The 20,605-nt window shown below is 38.7% G+C and overlaps 1 protein-coding gene across 8 annotated transcripts in view; it reads left to right on the forward strand.

The window, feature by feature from the left end:
- DGKI (diacylglycerol kinase iota) overlaps positions 1–20,605 on the forward strand; it is a 211,885-nt gene that overhangs the window by 118,013 nt on the left and 73,267 nt on the right. For 6 of the 8 annotated variants that reach the window (XM_032105885.1, XM_032105886.1, XM_032105893.1 and 3 more), the window contains 7 exons: positions 1,197–1,252; positions 2,094–2,156; positions 2,380–2,453; positions 3,794–3,905; positions 6,332–6,531; positions 9,924–9,986; positions 17,399–17,499. In XM_032105885.1, coding sequence (XP_031961776.1) covers positions 1,197–1,252; positions 2,094–2,156; positions 2,380–2,453; positions 3,794–3,905; positions 6,332–6,531; positions 9,924–9,986; positions 17,399–17,499 — 669 coding nt within the window. The remainder of the gene's footprint in view (positions 1–1,196; positions 1,253–2,093; positions 2,157–2,379; positions 2,454–3,793; positions 3,906–6,331; positions 6,532–9,923; positions 9,987–17,398; positions 17,500–20,605) is intronic. The other 2 variants (XM_032105887.1, XM_032105892.1) reach the window with 1 other exon arrangement.

The following is a 20,605-nucleotide window of genomic DNA, read 5'->3' on the forward strand; positions in this document are numbered from 1 at the left end:
GCAGCTCATTTTTATGAAATGGAGCCACATGTTGTGAGATGTAGTGGCTTCCAAGAGAACTAGAAGTATTGTGTTAAGTGGTCATTTGAGGGGTAATTTGGATGTGTCCTCACTAAAGTGATGCTTTATCCAGAAGGACTGCTTTGGTAGTTTGATGTTTTCACTAGAGAATCGATGAGCAAGGGTGAGTAGTTGGTAGTAACACTGAATTCAGTGCCAGAAGGGCTGCTTCTGGAATCTCTAGATGCCACAAACAAGGAAAGCAGTTTCCAAGGAGGCCCAAGAATGAACTGTATTCTGGGAAATGTGCCTTGTATTGGGAGATTAAGGGAACTCCATTTAGCTTATTGGAAAGAGGGTTAAGAGGCAATTTAATTACTGCCTGTAAGTACTTACTCAAGGAGAAGATATCTGATAGTTGAAGGCTCTTTAATCCGACACAGAAGCATGACAAGATTTAGCAGTTGGCAGTTGAAGTCTGAAAATTTCAAGATTGGAAACCTCCACATTTACATTAACAGTGAGAATAATTAACCATTAGATGTATATTGGTACTAGACTCAAATTTCTCCATCACTTGGAGTCTAATCAAAATGAAACAGCTTTCTAAATAGGTTTTAGAGTAGCCAATTCTTTTTTTCCTTTTTTTTTTTTTTTTGCTGCAAGAATCTTTGGGTAGATATGTCTATTCCTTAGTAACTCTCTAACACTTTCTTAAATTATGATTAAATTCTTTAATTTAATCAGAATTTAAGGGTCTTTTCCACCTTGTAATTTACTAATACTATACTCCTTGTTCAAAGCACGGGTTAATGTTTCATTAATTTCTAATAATTCTTAGAGAGTTGTTCTGCATCGCTAGAAACAGAAGTCTCACAAATCGTCATGAGGGGTCATAAGATTAATAGTCTGAGAGGTGTTAAATTAACTGATTAAATTCCTGTTACCTCTTTACTCATGTTTCCCTCTATTTCCACTCTCTACCAGAAAGGGGAAGGATTCAATATCAATGTTCAAAATCTGATAGCAGAGAAAGGCACAGATGGGGGACTCATACATGGAAAACCTACTTATGTTAATATTTTCACTGAGTGATACACTGAAAGCACTGTAGTGCTAGCAGGGAATGTGAAGGTATAATGAAGTCTACTTGTTTCATTAGGGTGTTCATACCTTTATTTTTCATCCTTTCACAGAAGCAAATCCAGAGAAATTCAACAGCCGATTTAGAAATAAAATGTTTTATGCAGGGGTAAGTACAGATTTGTCTTACGGAATGATGTTAACTTAGTTGTTTGAATGTTTTCTTAATTACCTTCCCCCTCACTTTCTCACATCAGGAGGTCATGCCAGTTACAATTTCAAGTGCACACATGCTGTTTCTGGCAGTGCCACACAGACGTGTCTGTAGAAAAGAACCTGAGGTCCTGTTATACAGAGCTGAGCAGGTGTGAAAAGAGCCACTCCTTTGGACACAGTCATGGTCGTATCTTGGTCCCTCTGCTTCTGGCTCATAAGCTTCTCAAGACACTGCTCTGCTTCTTTCAGGGTTTGGGAAGTGCATTGATAGTGACTTTCCTAGAGGAATTCCCAAAGTTTTGGCCTTTGTAGCTTTGAGGAGTAGTCTTGGATGTAGGGCCATGGGGAGTGCAGGGCATAAATCAGGTATTTGGAGTGATTAATAATGTTTGAATATGCAAATATACTTGTGCATTCAGGAGGCAAATGGACAGCACTTTATTCTAAAGCTATTAAGAGCAAACACCATTTTGATAACAAGTGGCATATAATGTATTTCTGGATGGTGACACCCACTGTACCCATGAGCCTTAAACATGGAAACAAGCGAGTGAGCAGGAATTTGCACTTAACAGTCCAGGATATCTTGCACTGGGGTGTCCAAGGACTGTTTTTCAGTTAAGCTCTCAAAAGGAGAAGTATCACAATTTAAAACAAAATAAAATTATATCTTCTGAGAGAGTAAGTTTGACAAAAGGATGGCATTTTGGTAATTAGCTCTGCAGGGGGATAAGAACTGAGGGGAAAAAAAAGAGCAGAAGTGTTGGCAATTCCTGCACTTATTTCTGTTGCAGGCAGCCTTTACAGACTTTCTGCAAAGAAGCTCAAGAGATTTATCCAAGCATGTTAAAGTTGTGGTAAGTATAAGAAATTGTGTCATAGTATTTTGGGAAGGGGGTGGAGGTTTGGAGAGAGAGTGAGGTGAGAGTTTAATGGCTCTGTTACTTTTCAGTTTTGAGCATGACATTTGCAACACATTCCAAGGAAAGTCTTGGGAAAGTTGTTACAAAGCAGCAACACTTCTCTTGTCTGTGGCTCCATTCAGCAATTTCTCTGTGCTCTGTCACTTTGGCTTTGTAGTGTGATGGTACAGACCTGACTCCAAAGATCCAGGAGCTGAAGTTCCAGTGTATAGTGTTTTTAAACATACCCAGGTAAGTACAAGACAGATTCTTGAAGTTATACAAGAAAAATAAAAATAGTTTTCAAAAGACACTTACCAGCTGTCCTAGACTTGGTGAATGTGCAGGGAGCATTTTGCCTCTGGGCTACCTTGTTGAGAGCTGGCAGCTTATAATGCTATTAATGAGCAACCCAGAATGGCATCAGAGTTCAGAGTGCAGCAAAACCATCCTTTAAAAAGTTGAATATCCTGATACAGTAGAAATGCTTAACAAACACACTTTGAAAAGTTGTTCATATAACCTGCAAATAAGTTAGTAAAGAGACAGATGCCTGGTGTTTTGCTTAATTAGAATCAGAGTGTGAAAAAAAGGAAAGGGGGAGGAGGGGACAGAAATGGAGAGAGGGGAAGGATAAGTATTTTACCAGTTAAGGAATACCAAACTGCTGAAAGAAGTTAAAAGGTGTCCTTAATAAAAATATAGCTGAATTATTAAAAGTTGTCAATCTCCTGCTCTCTAGAACAGTAGTCTCCAGGCTTAATTTGATTGTGCATCCCTATCAGTAAAAATCTTTCAAGCACCACCCCAATATTTGTATATTTATAAGTTATATACATGTACCTCTATACCAGTATTACAAACAATATAAAGCACGCACAAATATAAATTAAGAAAAAATGTCATGAAAATGAAACAAATACTTATTTTAATGTTTGTTTTAAAATTTTGCTTTCTTATTTATTAAAAGTAAAAGCAATATTTTTCTTCACATCCTCTAATTGTCTTGTCAGGTGTGGATTTTTCTTGCATGCACCCCACTTTGGAGACCATTGCTTTAGACAACCTCCTACTTTGCTCCACGTGCAGTCCCAAGCACTTGCTCTTTTGAGTTCTGCACTGCAAGCTTCTACTTGGTGTCACCTCTCTAAAGTTCCCCCCTTCTATCACTTTTAGATCACTTTCACATCTATTCTTTGATGGTAGAAAAGAGACATGCCACAGCTGTATCTGTTCCTGCTTCTTATGTCTCCCTGCCTCCTCAAGCTATGCAATGTTTTGTGTTCCTTGTGCTGTTAGAACTGCTGAGCTAGCAGGGAGAGAGGAAATAGGGGCAAAACAGCTTTATGGCTTAATAGCTCACCAACAGGAATCAAAGCAAATGGGGAGAAAAGACTGCTGCTGCTCTGTTACCTATTTCCTGGTGTTTCACCATTTTCCTCTCAGAGAGGAACCTGATAAAGGTTATGGTGGATACATTTGCAGGTGTTATATCAGCTTGGAAACAAGCGGAACAGGCTAATAGGCTACTAGTCAGGACCCATCTGGGCAAGCTGCTGCCTCAAACTCGCTCTCCAAACTTCTCTCTGTAGGTACTGTGCTGGCACAATGCCCTGGGGAAACCCTGGTGATCACAGAGACTTTGAGCCTCAGCGTCATGACGATGGCTACATTGAAGTCATCGGGTTCACCATGGCCTCACTGGTGAGTCCATAGGGGTGCTGCCAGGCTGGGTGAGCTCTGTGGGCAACACTGCAGAGGGCAAAATTGTCCTTGTTACTGAAGAACGAGTGGGTTTCCCTGTAGTCAGCAAAGGCCAAAGCATTTCTCTGCTGTTAAATGGCAGAGTCAAATTGTTCTTTTCTAATAAGAGATGTGTTATTTAATAATAAAAAGTATTCTTTGTAAAATATGGCTAATTTGCATCTGCAGTGCTTCCAAGTTAAATGGCAAGATTATTACAGTAAGAACAGTATGATAAATCATGATTTTACTGTGGGAGTGTTTTATGATCAAATAAATATTGCTTTTTTCTTTTTAACTTTTGTCTATTTCAATCTATTTCAATAAATGCCTATTTTTAGGTATAGCTAGCATATAAATATGAAATATTATATTAAATTGTATGCACATTCAGTTTCCATATGCTCACCAAAAATCTTGTGAAACCTTAGTAATAGCTGTGGAACACTTTATTAAGTACTTCTTGCATGAATTTTATGTCTCCTTTTTATTCTGCTAGGAAAAGGAAATTCAGCCAACAATTTAATTTGTCACTGCACTTTCTGTCAATGCTGACCTTAAAGTGAACTAAAACTGAGTTACCATAAAAGCAATCTCTGTAAATACCCTGGTGTCCTGCTGTGGCAGTGGTCAAACACAGTGACAGTGTCTGCAGGGAGTGGTTAAAAGCAGCCAGAGTTGGTAGTTAGTGCTAGCACTAGCCTACCTAAGGCACTGCATCTTGGACTTAGTGTGGCCAACAGAAGGCCTGTAACTGGGCTTCCTGGCAGGTTTTTATAGCTCACACTTAGCTCCACGCCTGTAGGCCTTTGTTGCTGCTGTCTCATGTAAGCTAGTTTAAAACTAAGACGGATAAGCCTGTTTTAGCTAAATTCACTTTTTGTGTGACCTGCCCTCAGTCCATAACACTTTCACTAAATATCCATGATAATGGCGTTTGTTTTCTCAAAGAGAAAATCAGGCAAATCTAAGCTTCAAAGTAAGCAAAAGGCAGTCTTGGTCAATCTTTACTTTAAAAAGTTTGTCTGGGTTAAGGATAATTTTGTGGCATTTCTTTTTTTTTTTTTTTTGATGAGTCTAGTGGATTAGGAAAGAAAAATTGTTTATTAGCATAGTAGATCTCGTGGAATAAATGTCAAGAGTTTAGGGCATGTTTTTGAAAATGCTGTCAAAATTCTCTTTAGCATGTACCAACTGACAGTTTTCAGTCAGAAGAGATTTTGGGTTTGCCACTAACACTGCTCCAGCCAATGGAAGTGGCTAAAATGATCTCAAAAGCTACCAACAATTTCAGCTGGGGCTGAATTCAAGATGTTGGGTCCTTTGAGCTGCTGTTTCTCTTTAAAGGAAGCCTAGTTGAGAACAGAGGGTCTACAGGTATACATTGGTTGTGATGCTGAAGAACGATTGTAACCCTAGACTCTCTTGATATAACCCTAAATTGATTTGTATGTCTCTCAGATTTGCTTGCTCATACCTAAGTGGGTCTGTGAAACCAAGGGAAAGAAATACTTTATAAGAAGTATTAATTATTATATTATTGATGCTATTATCAATTGATCCATAATATTAAGTGCACAGAGCAGGATTAAGGCCTTGACTTGTGTTTAGGCTGTTCTCTGTCAGCATTGCATTAATATAAGATTTTTTTTTCTACATGTGAGAGGTGAAAGCTAACAGTCACATAATAGTCGTATTCATTAAAAAAATACATTTCTGCCCAAATATGTCTGCCTAGAACTTGAAGGATCTGCTTAGTGTCTTCCTTGCTTAATTTCTTTGAAATGAATTCTTAAACATGATATTTAATTGTTTTTAACAAGGTCCTTCTGCTTGCTCTTTTCAGCCAAATGTTGAGGTTGACTTGCTGTGTAGGCTTTCACAATAAAAAATTTAAATTTATCTTAATTATCATTAAGGACTATCCTTAGTCCTTCCTGTTCAGGAAGGGGAAATAATTTTTCTGTCTCGCAGATGTATCTAATTAGGGACCTTGTTTTAAAGAGCAAATAATTATTAACATTACTGTTATTGTAAAAACAAACCAACCAAAACAATTTGAAAGCTTGAAGAATGAACATAGGTATTTATTTGTGCGTGCACATATAGGTGATGAGTCCTGTAATGCACGTGGTTAGATATCTGCTTGTTGCCCACCACTTTTCTTTATGAAATTTGAAGTATTGCTTTGCAGTTTCAGGGTGAAAACACTTTCATTGTGCTCTTTTAGAAAAGCTTAGGTATGGAGTACTGTGTAATGGATGCTGGCAGCAAAGTGGCATTTTGGATTTGTTAACTGCCCCAGCTGTCTCTGTTCTGAGGTATCTTTTCTTTTCCCTGCTTGGTGTTTTGTTTGTTTGTGTTTTTTGTTTGTTTGTTTTTTGCAGGCTGCTCTCCAGGTGGGCGGTCATGGAGAGAGGTTGCACCAGTGCCGGGAGGTGACGCTTTTGACGTACAAGTCTATCCCCATGCAAGTGGATGGTGAACCCTGTCGGTTGGCTCCCTCACTCATCCGGATCTCCCTAAGGAACCAAGCCAACATGGTGCAGAAAAGCAAGAGGAGAACATCTATGCCTTTGTTGAATGAGTGAGTTGCATATGTGCATGTCCTAGTGGCAGGAGGCCCGTGTGAGGCAGCATTTTCGGTCATGGATTTTGCATGTACTGGACTTGCAGCGCATTTGAAAAATAAATTTAAAAAAATCACATCTTCTGAAGTCCCTTTTCACTCTATTGTAAATACTTATCTGACTTTCTTTTTATCTTCTGAGTTACCTCTGTCTTGCTTTTAGACTGGTGTTGTATCTTTCTGTCATGTATTTATTTATTTAGAGAGGTTTCTGCAGGCTTGGCAGTGTACCCCTTGGCTTCTGACAGTTCTGCATATGTATGCCATTTGCCCTTGAAGTTTTTTTTGATTTAGTTTCTCAGCTTTATTGATCTGCTTTTTAAGCTGCATTGAAGACCCTGTAAGAAATTGCCACAATCAAGAACTAATCAGGACATATTTCAGTCTCTGTTGTGAGCGCATGCTGCCTGGCAGAGTTTATGGAGAAAGACCTGAATGTCCTGAAAGAACCCTTTGTACTTTGTAGGAAATCTTTCTCCAGTATAGAAACCCAAATGAGTAATGTGTTTTGTAAATATGACTAGAGAAAAGCTAAGAAGATTGGAAACTAGTAGCTTGTGAAGAGGAATACTTAGGACTAACATTCCTTTCCATGATTAAACCTTCTTTACAAGCACTTCAGGGATATTTTAATTAGAAGACACCTAAATGGTCAAATTTTGACCTATGAAAATGTCCATCTAATAAAGTTATTTAGATTATTTTGTAGAGGGTATTAACTGTAATCCTTGTATAGGTCTTTATTGCTGCTAAAATGAGTGATGCAAGGGACTTGGCTGTTTTTCATCAAGTATTCTAAACGTGAAGCAAAACAGTCTCTCCCTTATCCAAAGATACTGAACTAACAACCTAAAGTTATTAAGATTCATTTAATTCAAACACTCATGCACCAAGGGCTTTAATATTTCTCAGGAAATGGGTGGGGAATTTTGCTGTTGCAATTGTAATGGTGAGGCAAGTTCTGTGAAGAGATGTAATACCTTTCACTAGACTAACTCATATAAATGGGAAAGAAAGGACAAGTTCTTAGGCACATCTTTTCTTTTAGCTATCTGAAAAGTTGTCTCCCATACAGCTGTGTATCTAGTGAAAGATATTGCTTTACTTCAAACTTTGACTCCAGCCCTTAAGAGTTTTTTTGTCATCCCCTGGCTGTCAATCTATTCATGTAATCAAAGCCACCCTGGTTACTTTCAACATGTTCCTGTTCAATTTAGCACTCTGTTCTCTTACTGAGACTAATGCTTTTATTTTCAGTAGAAGCCCGTTTCTCTGATGTGCAATTTCTATTTGTCTAGAAAATATATAAAGTATGCTCATCTTTCTGGAGCAGAGAATGGCAGACTCTTGACTGTGGGCAGCAGTGCCCAATTTCACCCAACCACTACTCTTCAGTCATTTGTGAAAGCTAGAATAAAGCAAAAGGCAATCCTGGGACATCTTTTCCTGCACTGAAGGAGATTTATGCAAACGTAAAAAGAAAATTCATGGTATTTCAAACTAATAATTAGCATGGTTAGGTTTGGACTTTTAGATCTGAATTTAAAGTATGGTAGGGAAATACAGATTTGTAGTATATGCGAATTGTCAGGGGGATATTCTTTGTGGTTTAACTTTATTTAAATGTGCCATGGTACACTAAATTACTGTCACAGTCCTTTGATTTGGCTGAGGCATTTTTCTGCAGATCTGTGTCTTGGGAAAATGCAAATGATCTGTCAGGAACTGGAGTCTCAGCTTCACATATCAGAAACTGTGTGTGTATATATTTACATCTATTTCTATATCTATCTGTGTATGTACTTCACTCTGAAGCATTGAAAGCGAAGGTCAGAGGGGTTGAATCTCACGGTGTGTTAAAAAGTAAATGGCATGTTAAAGGTTAAAATCTAAGATATTAGTATTGTAAGAAGTTCATTCATTGTCAGGCTGATTGGTAGTATTGCACAAGTGAAGAAATTTGTAATTAAATATGTTTATCTATTTTTCTTAACTTGATATGTAGGATATAACTCCTTGTTCTGTTGGAATCTCCCAGAAAGCCTTGTATGGGATTGAACATGATAGATTATGGGGTTATTTATGACTATAATTTGAATGTTAGATGTATGAGATAAGTAAGTGGGTCTGGAGCTATCCTTAGTTACTAGGCAGCTCTTCTTGAGCTCCTTGCCAGGAAAGCAATTAGAAAATTATCTTGGTCACAGAAATGCAGAGTTGTTATTATTATCAGCTTTGATATTGTTGCCAGATAAGAAGGGGGAGTGATTAGAAAAAGACCTAATTTGAAGGAGATTTACACTGTTTCTGTATTTTTTTGTCCCAAACATCTTTGTTCTGGGGGGTGGGGTTTTTTCTCCTTGAAACCCTTGTTGCCTAAGTTCTCATTCCTGTTCCCCACTATTGATCATGGTAGCATGTGAAAGAGACAACGTATAGCTCAGTTTTCTGTGATCGAGCCAAGAAAGTGGTTGTTGTGAGCTATACCAAAAATGATGGGGAATAAGAAGAGAAACTCTGGTTCAGCTTTTCCAGGAATAATTTTCTGATTAGAAACTCCTGCGTAGTATATCCCCCAGTAAATTTCAGTTAATGAACACTTTATGAATTGCAAAATGTACTTGGCTCTCACTGACTTTTAGTTTGGGTTGAGGAAGAGCGTCCTGCAAAATGGAAGAGGAAAAAGAGGGAAGGGCTTTTGGATGAAAAAAATTCTATACACCTGAGAAAAAGAAGGGCACCATTTGGATATTAACACTAAAGGTGAATTAATATTGGGAGCCACTGTATATAAAATGCAAGTTTACCTAAAGTATGAGAAAAAAGAATGGAAACAACAATTTGTCATTGTGGATACATAATCTCCAGTAAGGGTATTTTTTCTTGAACGGTAATTAGAGATGGTCAACCCTTGGAGCCAATTCTATCCATCTGGATCTCAGCTTTGATGTTTGCCTTTTTGGACCTGCTTCCAAAGTCTGTTTTGCTTTGAAATTTTTCAGTGCCTGTGGAAGAAATTCCAGGGTCCCTTGTCCTCCTTGTATACTTATATGCCGAGCTTGTCACTGGTCCTTACTTGTGTCTTTGGAAAACACCTGTGTGCCACATAGCAGTGATTTTCTCCATTTGCATGTCTTCAGTTGCCTTTGGCTTCCTAGTGTGAGCTCAGAGCTCTGCATGTCCCTTCATTCAACTTTTATGTGACACATTCCTTTTGTTTCTGTTTAAATGTTGTGTGTCTTTTTCTTTCTTCTCCTCCACTCCTTCTCTCTTTCTCTCACCATTTTTTCTTGTCTGTCCTCACTGTGTGCTGTTTTTCTCCTGGCCACTCATTTCCTGCTGCCTTATAGTATCCATAAAGTGCAGTCTGCTGACCTGAGGAGAGTCTCGGCTCCCCCTGATTCCTTCACTGTGTGAGTATCTGGCTTTTTTCTATCCTATAAGTTCCACAGCCTTTTGTTATTACCCTGTGTCATTCAGCCAAGAGATGAGGCAGTAAAATCCAGTGACAAATGGGAAGAGGGAGATTAGGTGACAGCACGACTGATGGGTGCAGGCTCTTGCCAGGAAGGGCACGGTTCTGTAGTAGCCAAGTAGTGTGAGCAGGACATATCTGGTGATGGTGACCAGGTTCAGCCATGAGCCAGCTCCCCAGACATCCATAGCAACAGGCAGATCTGAAGTTAAATGCCAGGCACCATTCCTGGAAAGAACTGAGATGAGATCTTTTCAATCCAACACAGGAGGTTTCCTCTGAACACGAGGAAAAATACTTTTTGTTATAAGGTTGACAGAGCACTCTCACAGATTGCTAAGAGAGGTTTCAGAATATCTGTCTTTAGTGATATTCAAGACACTGGACCTGGTCCTGGACCTGGTCCTGGACAGCCTGTGCTAGGTGGTCCTGCTTGAGCAGGAGTTTACACCAGATCACCTCCAGAGGTCTCTTCCAACTTCAGCCATTCTGTGATTCTGTGAAATTTCAGAAATCTGCAATACTTCGTTGTTATTTTGCAAACAAGGTAAGATTTCCAGTTTGGTGTGCCTTATTCCTGGGTCCTATTTGGGTACACTAAATTACTGTCACAGTCCTTTATGCTCCTTTATGAGGAGCATAAAGTAATGAAACCAACTTGTCTCACCAACTCAACATCTAAAGCAGCCTCTAGAAAAAAGTTGGGGTAACCCTTATTTCTTACACAGAGCATTGAGCTGTGTGTCTGGGAGAATAAGTACTATATCCAAGCTCAGGGATATCCCTTGGAAAATGACCTCCGAGTTTTGATGCAGTTCATTTTAATGTCCCGTTTGATAATCAACTGTCAGGATAAAGCAGGGAGAGAAAGACTTGCAATCCCCAAACTAATTTGAAAGTCAAAGATGTTTTCTATCTTAAAACCTGTAAAAATAGATTAAATATGCTGCTGCACTGGGGCTGCCAATTATTATGTCTGGCAAATTAAAATAAGAACCCATGAGGTAACAGGGAAATTTGATTTGGATTATGATGGCTTTGAGATTCAAACATGCCCTTGTTTTGTTGTTGAACAACATAGAAGCAGACTGAGTTCCAGTTAGTACTGAACAGCAGGGCAGATCCTACTGAGACCTGGATGGATATAGCTTATCTTAGGTAAATGTCAGGATTTCTGTGGCAAGAAATGCATGGGAATTTGGGGTAGCCAATTTATTAGGATCATATGGTGTTTTTTGCAGGGACAGTAGAACTGTAGTGTGATCTATTGCAAATGTTTGTACAAGGTGTGTAATTAAATACAAGTGTTGTATTTTTGAGGCTCTTTTAAAAGGAAGGTAAAGACTTACATTTTCCAGCTTTATGTTCAGAGATGAGAAGATGCACATGTGAGAGTAAGTTTGTCTTATGTGATTGATGCAAAGGAATGCTGAAAAAATTACCATTGAAAAATAAAACATAATTTACTTGTGTAACTCCTACAGCCCTTCTACAAGTGGAATAAACACTGTGGGTAGGCTGTAATTATTTTTTCAATTACAAAATCTGCATAAATGAAAATACAAATATCACTGTATTGGTAAATCCTATTCCTTTATGGAGTTTATGTGGCAATGATTGCAGCAGAGAATGTCTATAAAACCTGTGTGAATAACAAAAGGGTAATAGAAAATAATATTTTTGCTTATAGAGACAGAATCAACTTTCTCAGGCTGAATATGGTTACTGTCTACAAGAGGAGAGTCTAATAAAGACAGTAGGAGACAAGGTGTAAGGGAGAAAGTGGTAGAAAGTGAACTATTTTCCAAATGCAAAGTTAAGGATGAAAATGCTTATAGACATCTTCTCATTTTTTTATGAAACATGATTTGTAGGGAATTGAGTCTCATCCTTTCTTTATCAGTTTTTCCTGTTTAGTATGTGGGTTTCTGAACATGAGCTGTCCCATGTGCTCTGGCAGCCCAGAAAGCCAGCCGTATCCTGGGCTGCATCAAAAGGAGCGTGGCCAGCAGGTCAAGGGAGGTGATTCTGCCCCTCTCTTCTGCTCTTGTGAGACCCCACTGGAGTGCTGCATCCCGCTCCAGGTCCCCAGTCCCCACCATGGGAAGGACATCAACCTGTTGGGGTGAGTTCAGGCAATTAGAGCAATGGAGCACATCTCCTGTGAGGAAAGGCTGAGGGAATTGGGATTGTTCAGCCTGGAGAAGAGAAGGCTTTGGGGTGACCTTACTGTGGCCTTCTGGTGCCTGACGGGAGCCCACAAGAAATATGGAAAGGGACCATTTACGAGAGCACGTAATAAAAAGTGGAATCATTTCAGCCTGTAAGAGAGTAGGATTAGATCAGATATTAGGAAGAAATTCTTTACAGTCAGGTACTGGAACAGGTTGTCCAGAGAGGTTGTGGGTGCCCGATCCCCGGAGGTGTTCAAAGCCAGGTTGGGTGGGGCTTTGAACAACCTGGTCTTGTGAAAAGTGTCCCTGCTCATGGCAGAGGAGTTGGAACTGGGTGATCCTTAAGGTCCCTTCCAACCCAAAAAATTCTGTAATTCTGTTTAGTGGGATTATTACTACTGGAGAATCCACTGTGCTTGTAAAGTGTGAGAGAATCACAGTTAGCATGCAGGAGAAGAAAAGCAAGTACCAGGATTCTACTGGGAACTTTAGTATGTGTTTGTACTTTAAGTGTCTGTATTTTAAATGTCTGTGTGGGTGTGGCCTCTACAAAGCAAAGTGTGTTTGCTGAAGCAATTGTGAGATAAGAAAGTGCCAAAGAATTTACTACAGTTGGGTTAACCTGGCTTATCTGGGATAACACTTATGTCCTGGTTTTGGCTGGGTCATGGCTGGGTTTCTCCCTAGTAGCTGGTACAGAGCTGTTTTTTGGATTTATGGAAAATATAATGTTTTGGCTGTTGCTAAGTAGTGTTTATCCCAAGTAAAGGACTTTTCAGTGTCTCATACTCTGCTGCTGAGGAGCTGCACTCAAAGCTGGGAGGGTGTGAGGCCAGGTCAGCTGACACAAACTGGCCAAAGGGATATTTCACACCAGAGAAGGTCATGCCCAGTATGTAAACTGGAGGAGTTACCTGGGAGGGGTCTGACCCCTCTTTGGGAATGGGCTGGGTGTTAAGCAATTGTATTGTGCATCACTTTTTTCTTTCAGGTTTGTTACTCTCTCTACCCCCCACTTATCATTACAATTATTACTGCCATATTTATTATTAGTACATAATTTTGTTCCCTTATGAAATCCTTATCTCAACTATGAGGTTTACCTTTCCTTTCCAGTGCTTCTCCCACCCAAAGGGACTGCCCTTTTGCCCAGCATTCCATGACATGGCTGCTCATCTAGCTCAGATTCTCAAATGAAAGAAAAAAAAAAATAGGTGGTAGGGCTTATAATTTTAAAGTTATTTGTTTAGATAAAGAGCTTAGCAAGAGCTTTACCTTAAAATAATAGTGAACTTTTGTGAAACCCTGAAATTCATCCATAGAAGAGACTGGATGAGTCTGATCTGTTGTGGCAGTTCTTATGTTTTAAGTAGATAGATGCTGTCAGAAACGTATTTTTAATGTACCATTTCCAAGCTTTGTCAATGTGATCTTGAGAGGAAGGTGAATTTCTTTTTGTCTTCTGGCTACAACTTTCCTCTTTCCAATTGTTCTAAACACTGGAACATTTAATTAATTTTTCATGTTTATTTCTTCTCTAGGAGACAGGTAATTCATTAATCATTCATTGTCACTGCAAACATTCCCTAAAAGACTGATTTTTTTTTTTTTACTCGAGTATTTGTTGTATGGGGGGAAGTAGATTTCCTTTTCTGTTTACTGAATCATGTTAAAATCTGTTTGTGTGTAGGATGGTGGAGGCTGTATTATTGAAGATCTATCAGAAATTTGTCACTGGATTCTGTACACTTGTTGGACTGTTTGTTCTTATTATTCCTTTCTCTACGGATACATGAAGCATAAGAAATGGTTCATAAATAACTGATATAGGGATTGGGGTATTTATAATTTACAGGTCTGTCTTCCCAGCTGAATCAGCCTGGTGGCACGGCAGAAGTGTAACCGGCTGCTGTGCAGGAGTGCCAGACTTGGGCAGGACCCAAGCTCGCTCTGCCCCTGTTGTTCCCTGGGTGCCTGGAGGCAGGAGCATGTTTTCTAGGAAAACCAGCTGTGCTCCAAGTGAGCTGTCTGGCATCCTCTCACTTGTTGCTGGATGATCAATAGGGGTGAGAGGAGGAAGTCACAACTTCAGCAAAAGCTGAGTGTATTTTCTAGGTGAAAGATCTTGGAGAAGATTCGTATTTAGGGTTTATGTTTAAATGAAATCCTTATAAATAATAACATGAACAAACAGAATGGTTTAGTTGACCCAAATCTTTATTTACATCCTCATGAGGCAAATGACATTTAGTATTTAATTCTGTGGATTGATGTGTTTTTGGAATGAGGATCTTAATTAGATTCTTTAGGAGGTAATGGAATTCATTCATCCATACTTTCAAATACATTTTGTTGACTGTGTAATACACCATTCAAAAAATAGTAGACAAGTAATTTAAATATTTTAGGTTGAATTAAAGCACAGAAATATCCCCAAATTTATTTATAAATTGTTACTATATGTGGAAAGCTTTTCTTCCTCTCGTTGTGGCTGAGCAAGTTGTTTTACAAAGTATTCAGAGACATCTATTTCTATTAATACTGTACTAGTGTTTGTTTTCGGTGACATTCATCACCGAATTTGCTTTTACGTGGACATGCTTATGTATTTAATCTTTCTGGTTTCTGCATGTACTGAGTATGTCTGAACAAAGACAAACTGATCTATTTGTATAATAATATGGATTATTATGCAGTGTCTATGAAGACTACAGAAGCGTTGATAGTGGAAGTATTTTGCTCAGCTGCATTAAATAGAGTTCTGTGAATGAATGAGTTAATTAGTTTGACTGATGAGGACAATATACTCTGGTGTCAATTGCTAGTCTGATAGCACAAGAAATGAATATTCAAATAGTGAGTTTTAGAATCAAATTTATTTTGAATAGGTAATAAAATTTAGTGACAAAATGTGTCAGCCAATGACTATTCTAAGAGGAAAAGGGTGTTTGCAAAGAACTGATGAACAAAACAAGCTTCAGTTACTGAATAAATGTCTCTTTTGTGCATGTGTCAATATACACACATTTTTAGGAATGTGTACATGCCTACTTGTATAACAAATATGCTACTTGTGACTGGACCTGGCTGCATGTATAAATCTCTGCCCTGTAGAAAGGACCTCTTGGCATTGTTATTTCTGATAATAGTTTATTTTCTATAGAGAGCTACTGTTTCCAAGGCTACGTTTTTTTTGACTAGGACAGCTAAACTTTTCAAGTGGACAAGAGGCCAAGTTCTGTTTCTTTCCAGTTGTATGTTTTAGCACACAACCTGTTTATGTAGTAGTTTTAGCCTGTCTTTATAAAAATGGTGTGAGAGGAGGGCGGAACAGAATATCAAACTCTGGTACTTGGCAGCTGATTGCCCTCCTACACTGGACCTGCTCCTATTTCTCCTCAGAAAATGCATCACACTTAAGATGGCCTGCTTGCTGCTCCTGCAGAAGAAGAGTCAGAGATATACAATGTGCCTATATACCAAAAATTATACTTTTTGCAAAAGCGTGGGAAGTATCCTCTTAAACATTTTCTAATTAAAAGATAATTTTGGAGAGTGTGTGTGTGGCTCCTGGAAAAACAAATATATTCTAGATTTGCTCTTCATTTTGGATATTTTTCTCCCTTGAGCTGGCTCACTTCTTTGCAGGTGAAAGGACTAATTTGACTCAGAAGGTGATACTGTGTATGCAATAGGTTGCCATCAGCTTCAAGCTAGGAAATAACATTTGTTTTTCTTCCTTGCCTGGCAATAGGTAGTGAGTCAGCATATCTACAGAAGTCAGTGTTGTCTGTCTCTCCCCTTGGTGTCCAAACACTATCCTCAGGTTCTCACAGGTAGGTTGAGGGGAGGCAGTTAGCCAAGGTTTGGCAGATGTTGGCATGAGGTCATCCTGTTTCACTGTCTTTCCTCTCCTGCTTTCATGAGATATTCAGGTTATTCACTGAGATAATGAGTTGAAATGAGGCCTGTTGTGGTAAGTCTACCACTGATTAATTGATGAAGAAAATTCACATTTGAACCAGTGCTTAGAAATGAGGTAACACAGGTAATGCTTGTGAGATGTGCCTTGTACTGCACTAGCAGTGCAAATGCTGTAGGTCAAATAGTTTAAAATTGAGGTGAAGAGAGAAGCAAACCTGTATATTTATGGTAGTACACAGCATTATGGCTTTCAAAAGGCAGTGTGTATTAGTCAATATTACTGTAGGCAGAGTCCTGTTACTAACAGAATTAAAACAGAAAATATAGACAGTCTTTTGGTGAAAGCATGGAATGAGTAATCATTGCTTTTAACTGACCTGGGGCTGAGTTCCTATAGGACAGGCATTTGCTATGTGCATTATAATACACAGGTCGTCTATCTTTCTTCAGAAGTGGAAAATGCAAATGGGGCTAAGTTAATTTGCATAGCATCCAGCAAAACTTAAAAAAATCATATAATAGGTTATATTAAGGTAAGAATTAGTGTGAAATGAAAAAAAAAGCTTTTCTGGACAAATTTCTAGAAATATATGAACACTTAAATTTCTAGATACAGACCTATTGAGTCTTTCAAAATCATCACTAGTTGAGGTATCTAAATCAGACCAAAATCTGTAAAAATGATGTTAGCATACAGCTACTTGCTTTTAAAAGTCCTCCTGGGTTCTGAGTACTAGACTTACAATATTAGAAATCCGGTTGTTAGCCACATTTTTGTTGACTGTTTCTAAGACAAGACATGCTGGATCAGCATCCTTCAGAAATGTGGTGTGGATGCTCTGATGGGCAGAGGAATGGTTGTCCTGAGGTACTTCCCAAGAAGTATCTTTCCATGTCTTGAAATTCAAGGTGGCAGATCTGCTGGCTGTGGTAGGGCTCTAAGAATGTACACAAAGTCGAACTGGAGAAGGGGGGGGTAGCTACATAGGGGTGTAAGAACTCAGAAAAATCTTTACACACAAGCAACAAAAGGGATTCTTGATCTTGCTTATTATTTAAGGTGTAATGTCTATGCTTTTGTGCAGTAGAAAGTCATAATTTTAAATGCAGGAATAGGCCTGTGGGGACTTGGCCCAGTTTTGAAGAGGCTTGTTCTTCTTCTTTCAGAGAAGATTGAAATCCCTTCACATCCTGTTTTCCTTCACTCTTCTAGGGAACACTTTATCTAAGAAACTTTCTTCTTTTCTTGCAGCCCTCATTCCATCCCAGATCGCCTGCGGATCAGAGTGAACAAGATCAATTTACAGGAGTACGAGGGGCTACATTACGACAAGGAAAAACTCCGTGAAGCTTGTAAGTTGGAAGTAGCCAGATTGTAGCAGCTTTTGGTAGAACATTCTGTACAAATCTTACCTTGACCAAAACAACTCCTACCCCAAAAATAACAACAAAAAAGCCCCAAACACAGAGGCAAGCATACATTTTTGGATGAGTAATGTAGAGAGTACACTCATCTGTATGTGCATATGTACAAATGTGTTCTGTCTATATAAATAACCCCTATAAAGATCATGTATAGAGATTCCACCTGCTTTCTTATTTAACTATGTCTGTGACCTCTGATTTTATTTACTGTAAAATAAGTGGTTTTCACACAGGGTATTTTTTTGCTCATGTTTTTCTGTTGGTTCTGCTGGCTTTCTAGTATATAGAACTGTACCAGATTTTGTGATTAACATCAGATTTCAAACTGAGTGGGAGACCATGATATATTTGAAATTGAGAATGTGCACTGACCTGGAGCATGGTTCTTGCACAGGTACACTTATCTCAGGGAACAAATCTGGCTTCCCCACACTGTTATTTTTTACCAGCCTTCAGTCTTCCATTTCAGAGAATAATCACTGTTTTGTTTCCTTGTGTAATGGTTTAATTGCCGTGTTCAGGGGTAAGTCAAAAGCAGACAGTGGTTGCTTTGGCAACATTGATGATGACGATCTGCACTTAAAAACGGAGTTCCTTTTCTTGGTGACACACAGAGTCATTAATCAATGTGGGACAGGGCTGCTTGTGATAACAATTTAATAGTCTTGTTATGCATCTGGCTCATTATTCATATTAAATTATAAGCATGACTGTTGTGCAACAAAGCTTCGGTTCCCTCTGCAATACAGAGTGCTCTGGTAATTATAGGATGGCAATCCTTTTAATTGGTTTGCTTATCTTATTGTTGGAAGATAGTTAAACTGTTTCCATTTCACTCTTCTAGTTCCACCCCTCCTCATTCTACCATCTCTCCTTACAACAAAAGAATTGAAACGGCTTAAATTTTAATATAGGTCTTGACAGCCTTAACTGAGGTTCCAGTTAGTGGATTTTGGTCATATTTAAAGCAATCAAAGTCTTCTTCACTGGACTGAGAAAAATTTTAACAGGATCAGGATTATTCCTCACTGGATGAGAATTTGCCTCAAGTTTAAATTGAGAGTTTGAAATTGAGTAGATTTCAGGCCACATTCAACACACAACTCTCCAACACTGTCAGAAACAACTTGGTTCATTTGAGAAATTCACATCTGAGGAGAACTATCCTCATCCATCCTTACTGTGGATGTAAATTTTCTGTGTCTGTAGTTAGCATATATTATGTCCTTAGGAGCCATTACATATTCTGACACAAATTATACAATTTCTTACACTATTGTCACTGCAGTGGTAATTGTGTATCTATGTTATTTGTCACTTGCCAAGATACATAATGATAACATTATAAGAAAATGCCAGCGACTGATCTTAGTTTTAGATTTTATACGTATTTGATCACTTACTAGGAGTGTGCTTAAGAGGTTATCATTCAAAAAACAGACGTTTGTTCATCAAGAGTTAAAATAATTGCTTTTGGACATTGGTGGGTCATTCACAATAAAACCCTTTTGTCTCTTTGTAGTTAATGCATGGCCAGCTTGATAATATAACGTAGCTGTACTGGACTATTCTCCCCAGATATTTTTCATTGTGTTGTTTTTCCTACCAGTCCTCTTTGAACTGTCTCACTAATGCTTGTGCACTACTGTTTTTACATAAGAATATGAGAAAGCAAATTTTCCCATCATCCTAAAGTTTAGAAACCAGAAAAGATACTTCACCTTAGCCTTCGCAGTTACTAGGAATGTCCTGTGAGAGGACATGTAACTTGCACTATACACTGGTGGTCACAAGAATACTTCTCTGGTTCTATAACTTAAAATGTCTCTTTTACTGGGGAGCTGTTACTGAAGAGGTGCTGGTTTCCTGCAGCAGGACTGTAGCTCTTGTGTGTATGGATGTCTCACTAGATGCTTGCAGGAGACCAAGTTTACATACTTGTTCAGGCTTTGGCAGAATACCTACAACTGAATTTCAGAATGCTATGCTTAATATCCATTCTCCATCCACAAGGATTAAAAGCACTTCTACCTCCCTAAATAATTTGAGAACAAAGCAGAATCTCTTGCAATCTGAACAGGAAAAGGAAGCTGGTTAATAAGGAGTTATCTCTGAAGGAAAAATAGCAAAGAAGCTATTATGGTTTTGCATGTTACATGTCTCCATAATACAGTTTTGAAAGCTCTGACCTCAGTCTAATAACCTGGATCATTTTAACTCACAGTAAATACATTTAACTCCCCTTGTTTGCTTGAAGTACTGATTTGAATCTATCAACTGTTTCACCTAAGATAGCACTTCCCGACATAGAGGAGCTCATGGTACAAACTGTTCCATGAAGATTAATCTTCACTCTGCTGGAGGTAGACATCTCATTTTGAAAGCTTCCAGAACGATTAAAGAATGTCATTTTGTCCTTTGAAGAGCATGGTTGTCCTTAGCTCATTCTCCTTCTGTTTTCTACTTTTCTTGTCAATGCAGCTGGCATTTAACCAAGATGATGTTTCTGAATTGTCCCTTTCTTCCCTCCCCTTGCTCCTTCTTTTCTCCTGTCAGCCTCTCAGTATTGTGCAGGGGATGATTGATGGTGGTACAGAGGATGCTTATTGATCCTTCAGTGAGGAGGGATGAATGCTTCCAATGCAGCATTTTAAGAAAGGGATATATGTTGGCATTTTATTTAAGTTGTAATGCTCTTCACTGCAAATGTAGTTGTCTTTTCTAACACCTCCTTATTCATGTCCTAAGCACTTGTCACCTTAGTCACAAGCTTCACCATCTCTGGCCAATATGACAGTTGTACATTACAATGACCGTAACTAAGATTGTCTTACAAAGCGAGCTGGACGGATGTTTTTAGGTGGACAGAATTTAATTCTGTCTCTTGCCTACTTATGTTGTGTGCACTCTCTCTGGCTTCCTGTTATAGCAGGAAAGTGTGAGCCAATGCAGAACTCTGGGTGAACAACTGAATTATTTTTAAAACAGCAAAATCTTTCTGTGTGACACCATGTTTTCTTCTTTCCAATATAAC

The sequence above is a fragment of the Corvus moneduloides genome, chromosome 4 (genome assembly GCF_009650955.1).
Source record: "Corvus moneduloides isolate bCorMon1 chromosome 4, bCorMon1.pri, whole genome shotgun sequence".
NCBI classification, from domain to species: Eukaryota; Metazoa; Chordata; class Aves; order Passeriformes; family Corvidae; genus Corvus; species Corvus moneduloides.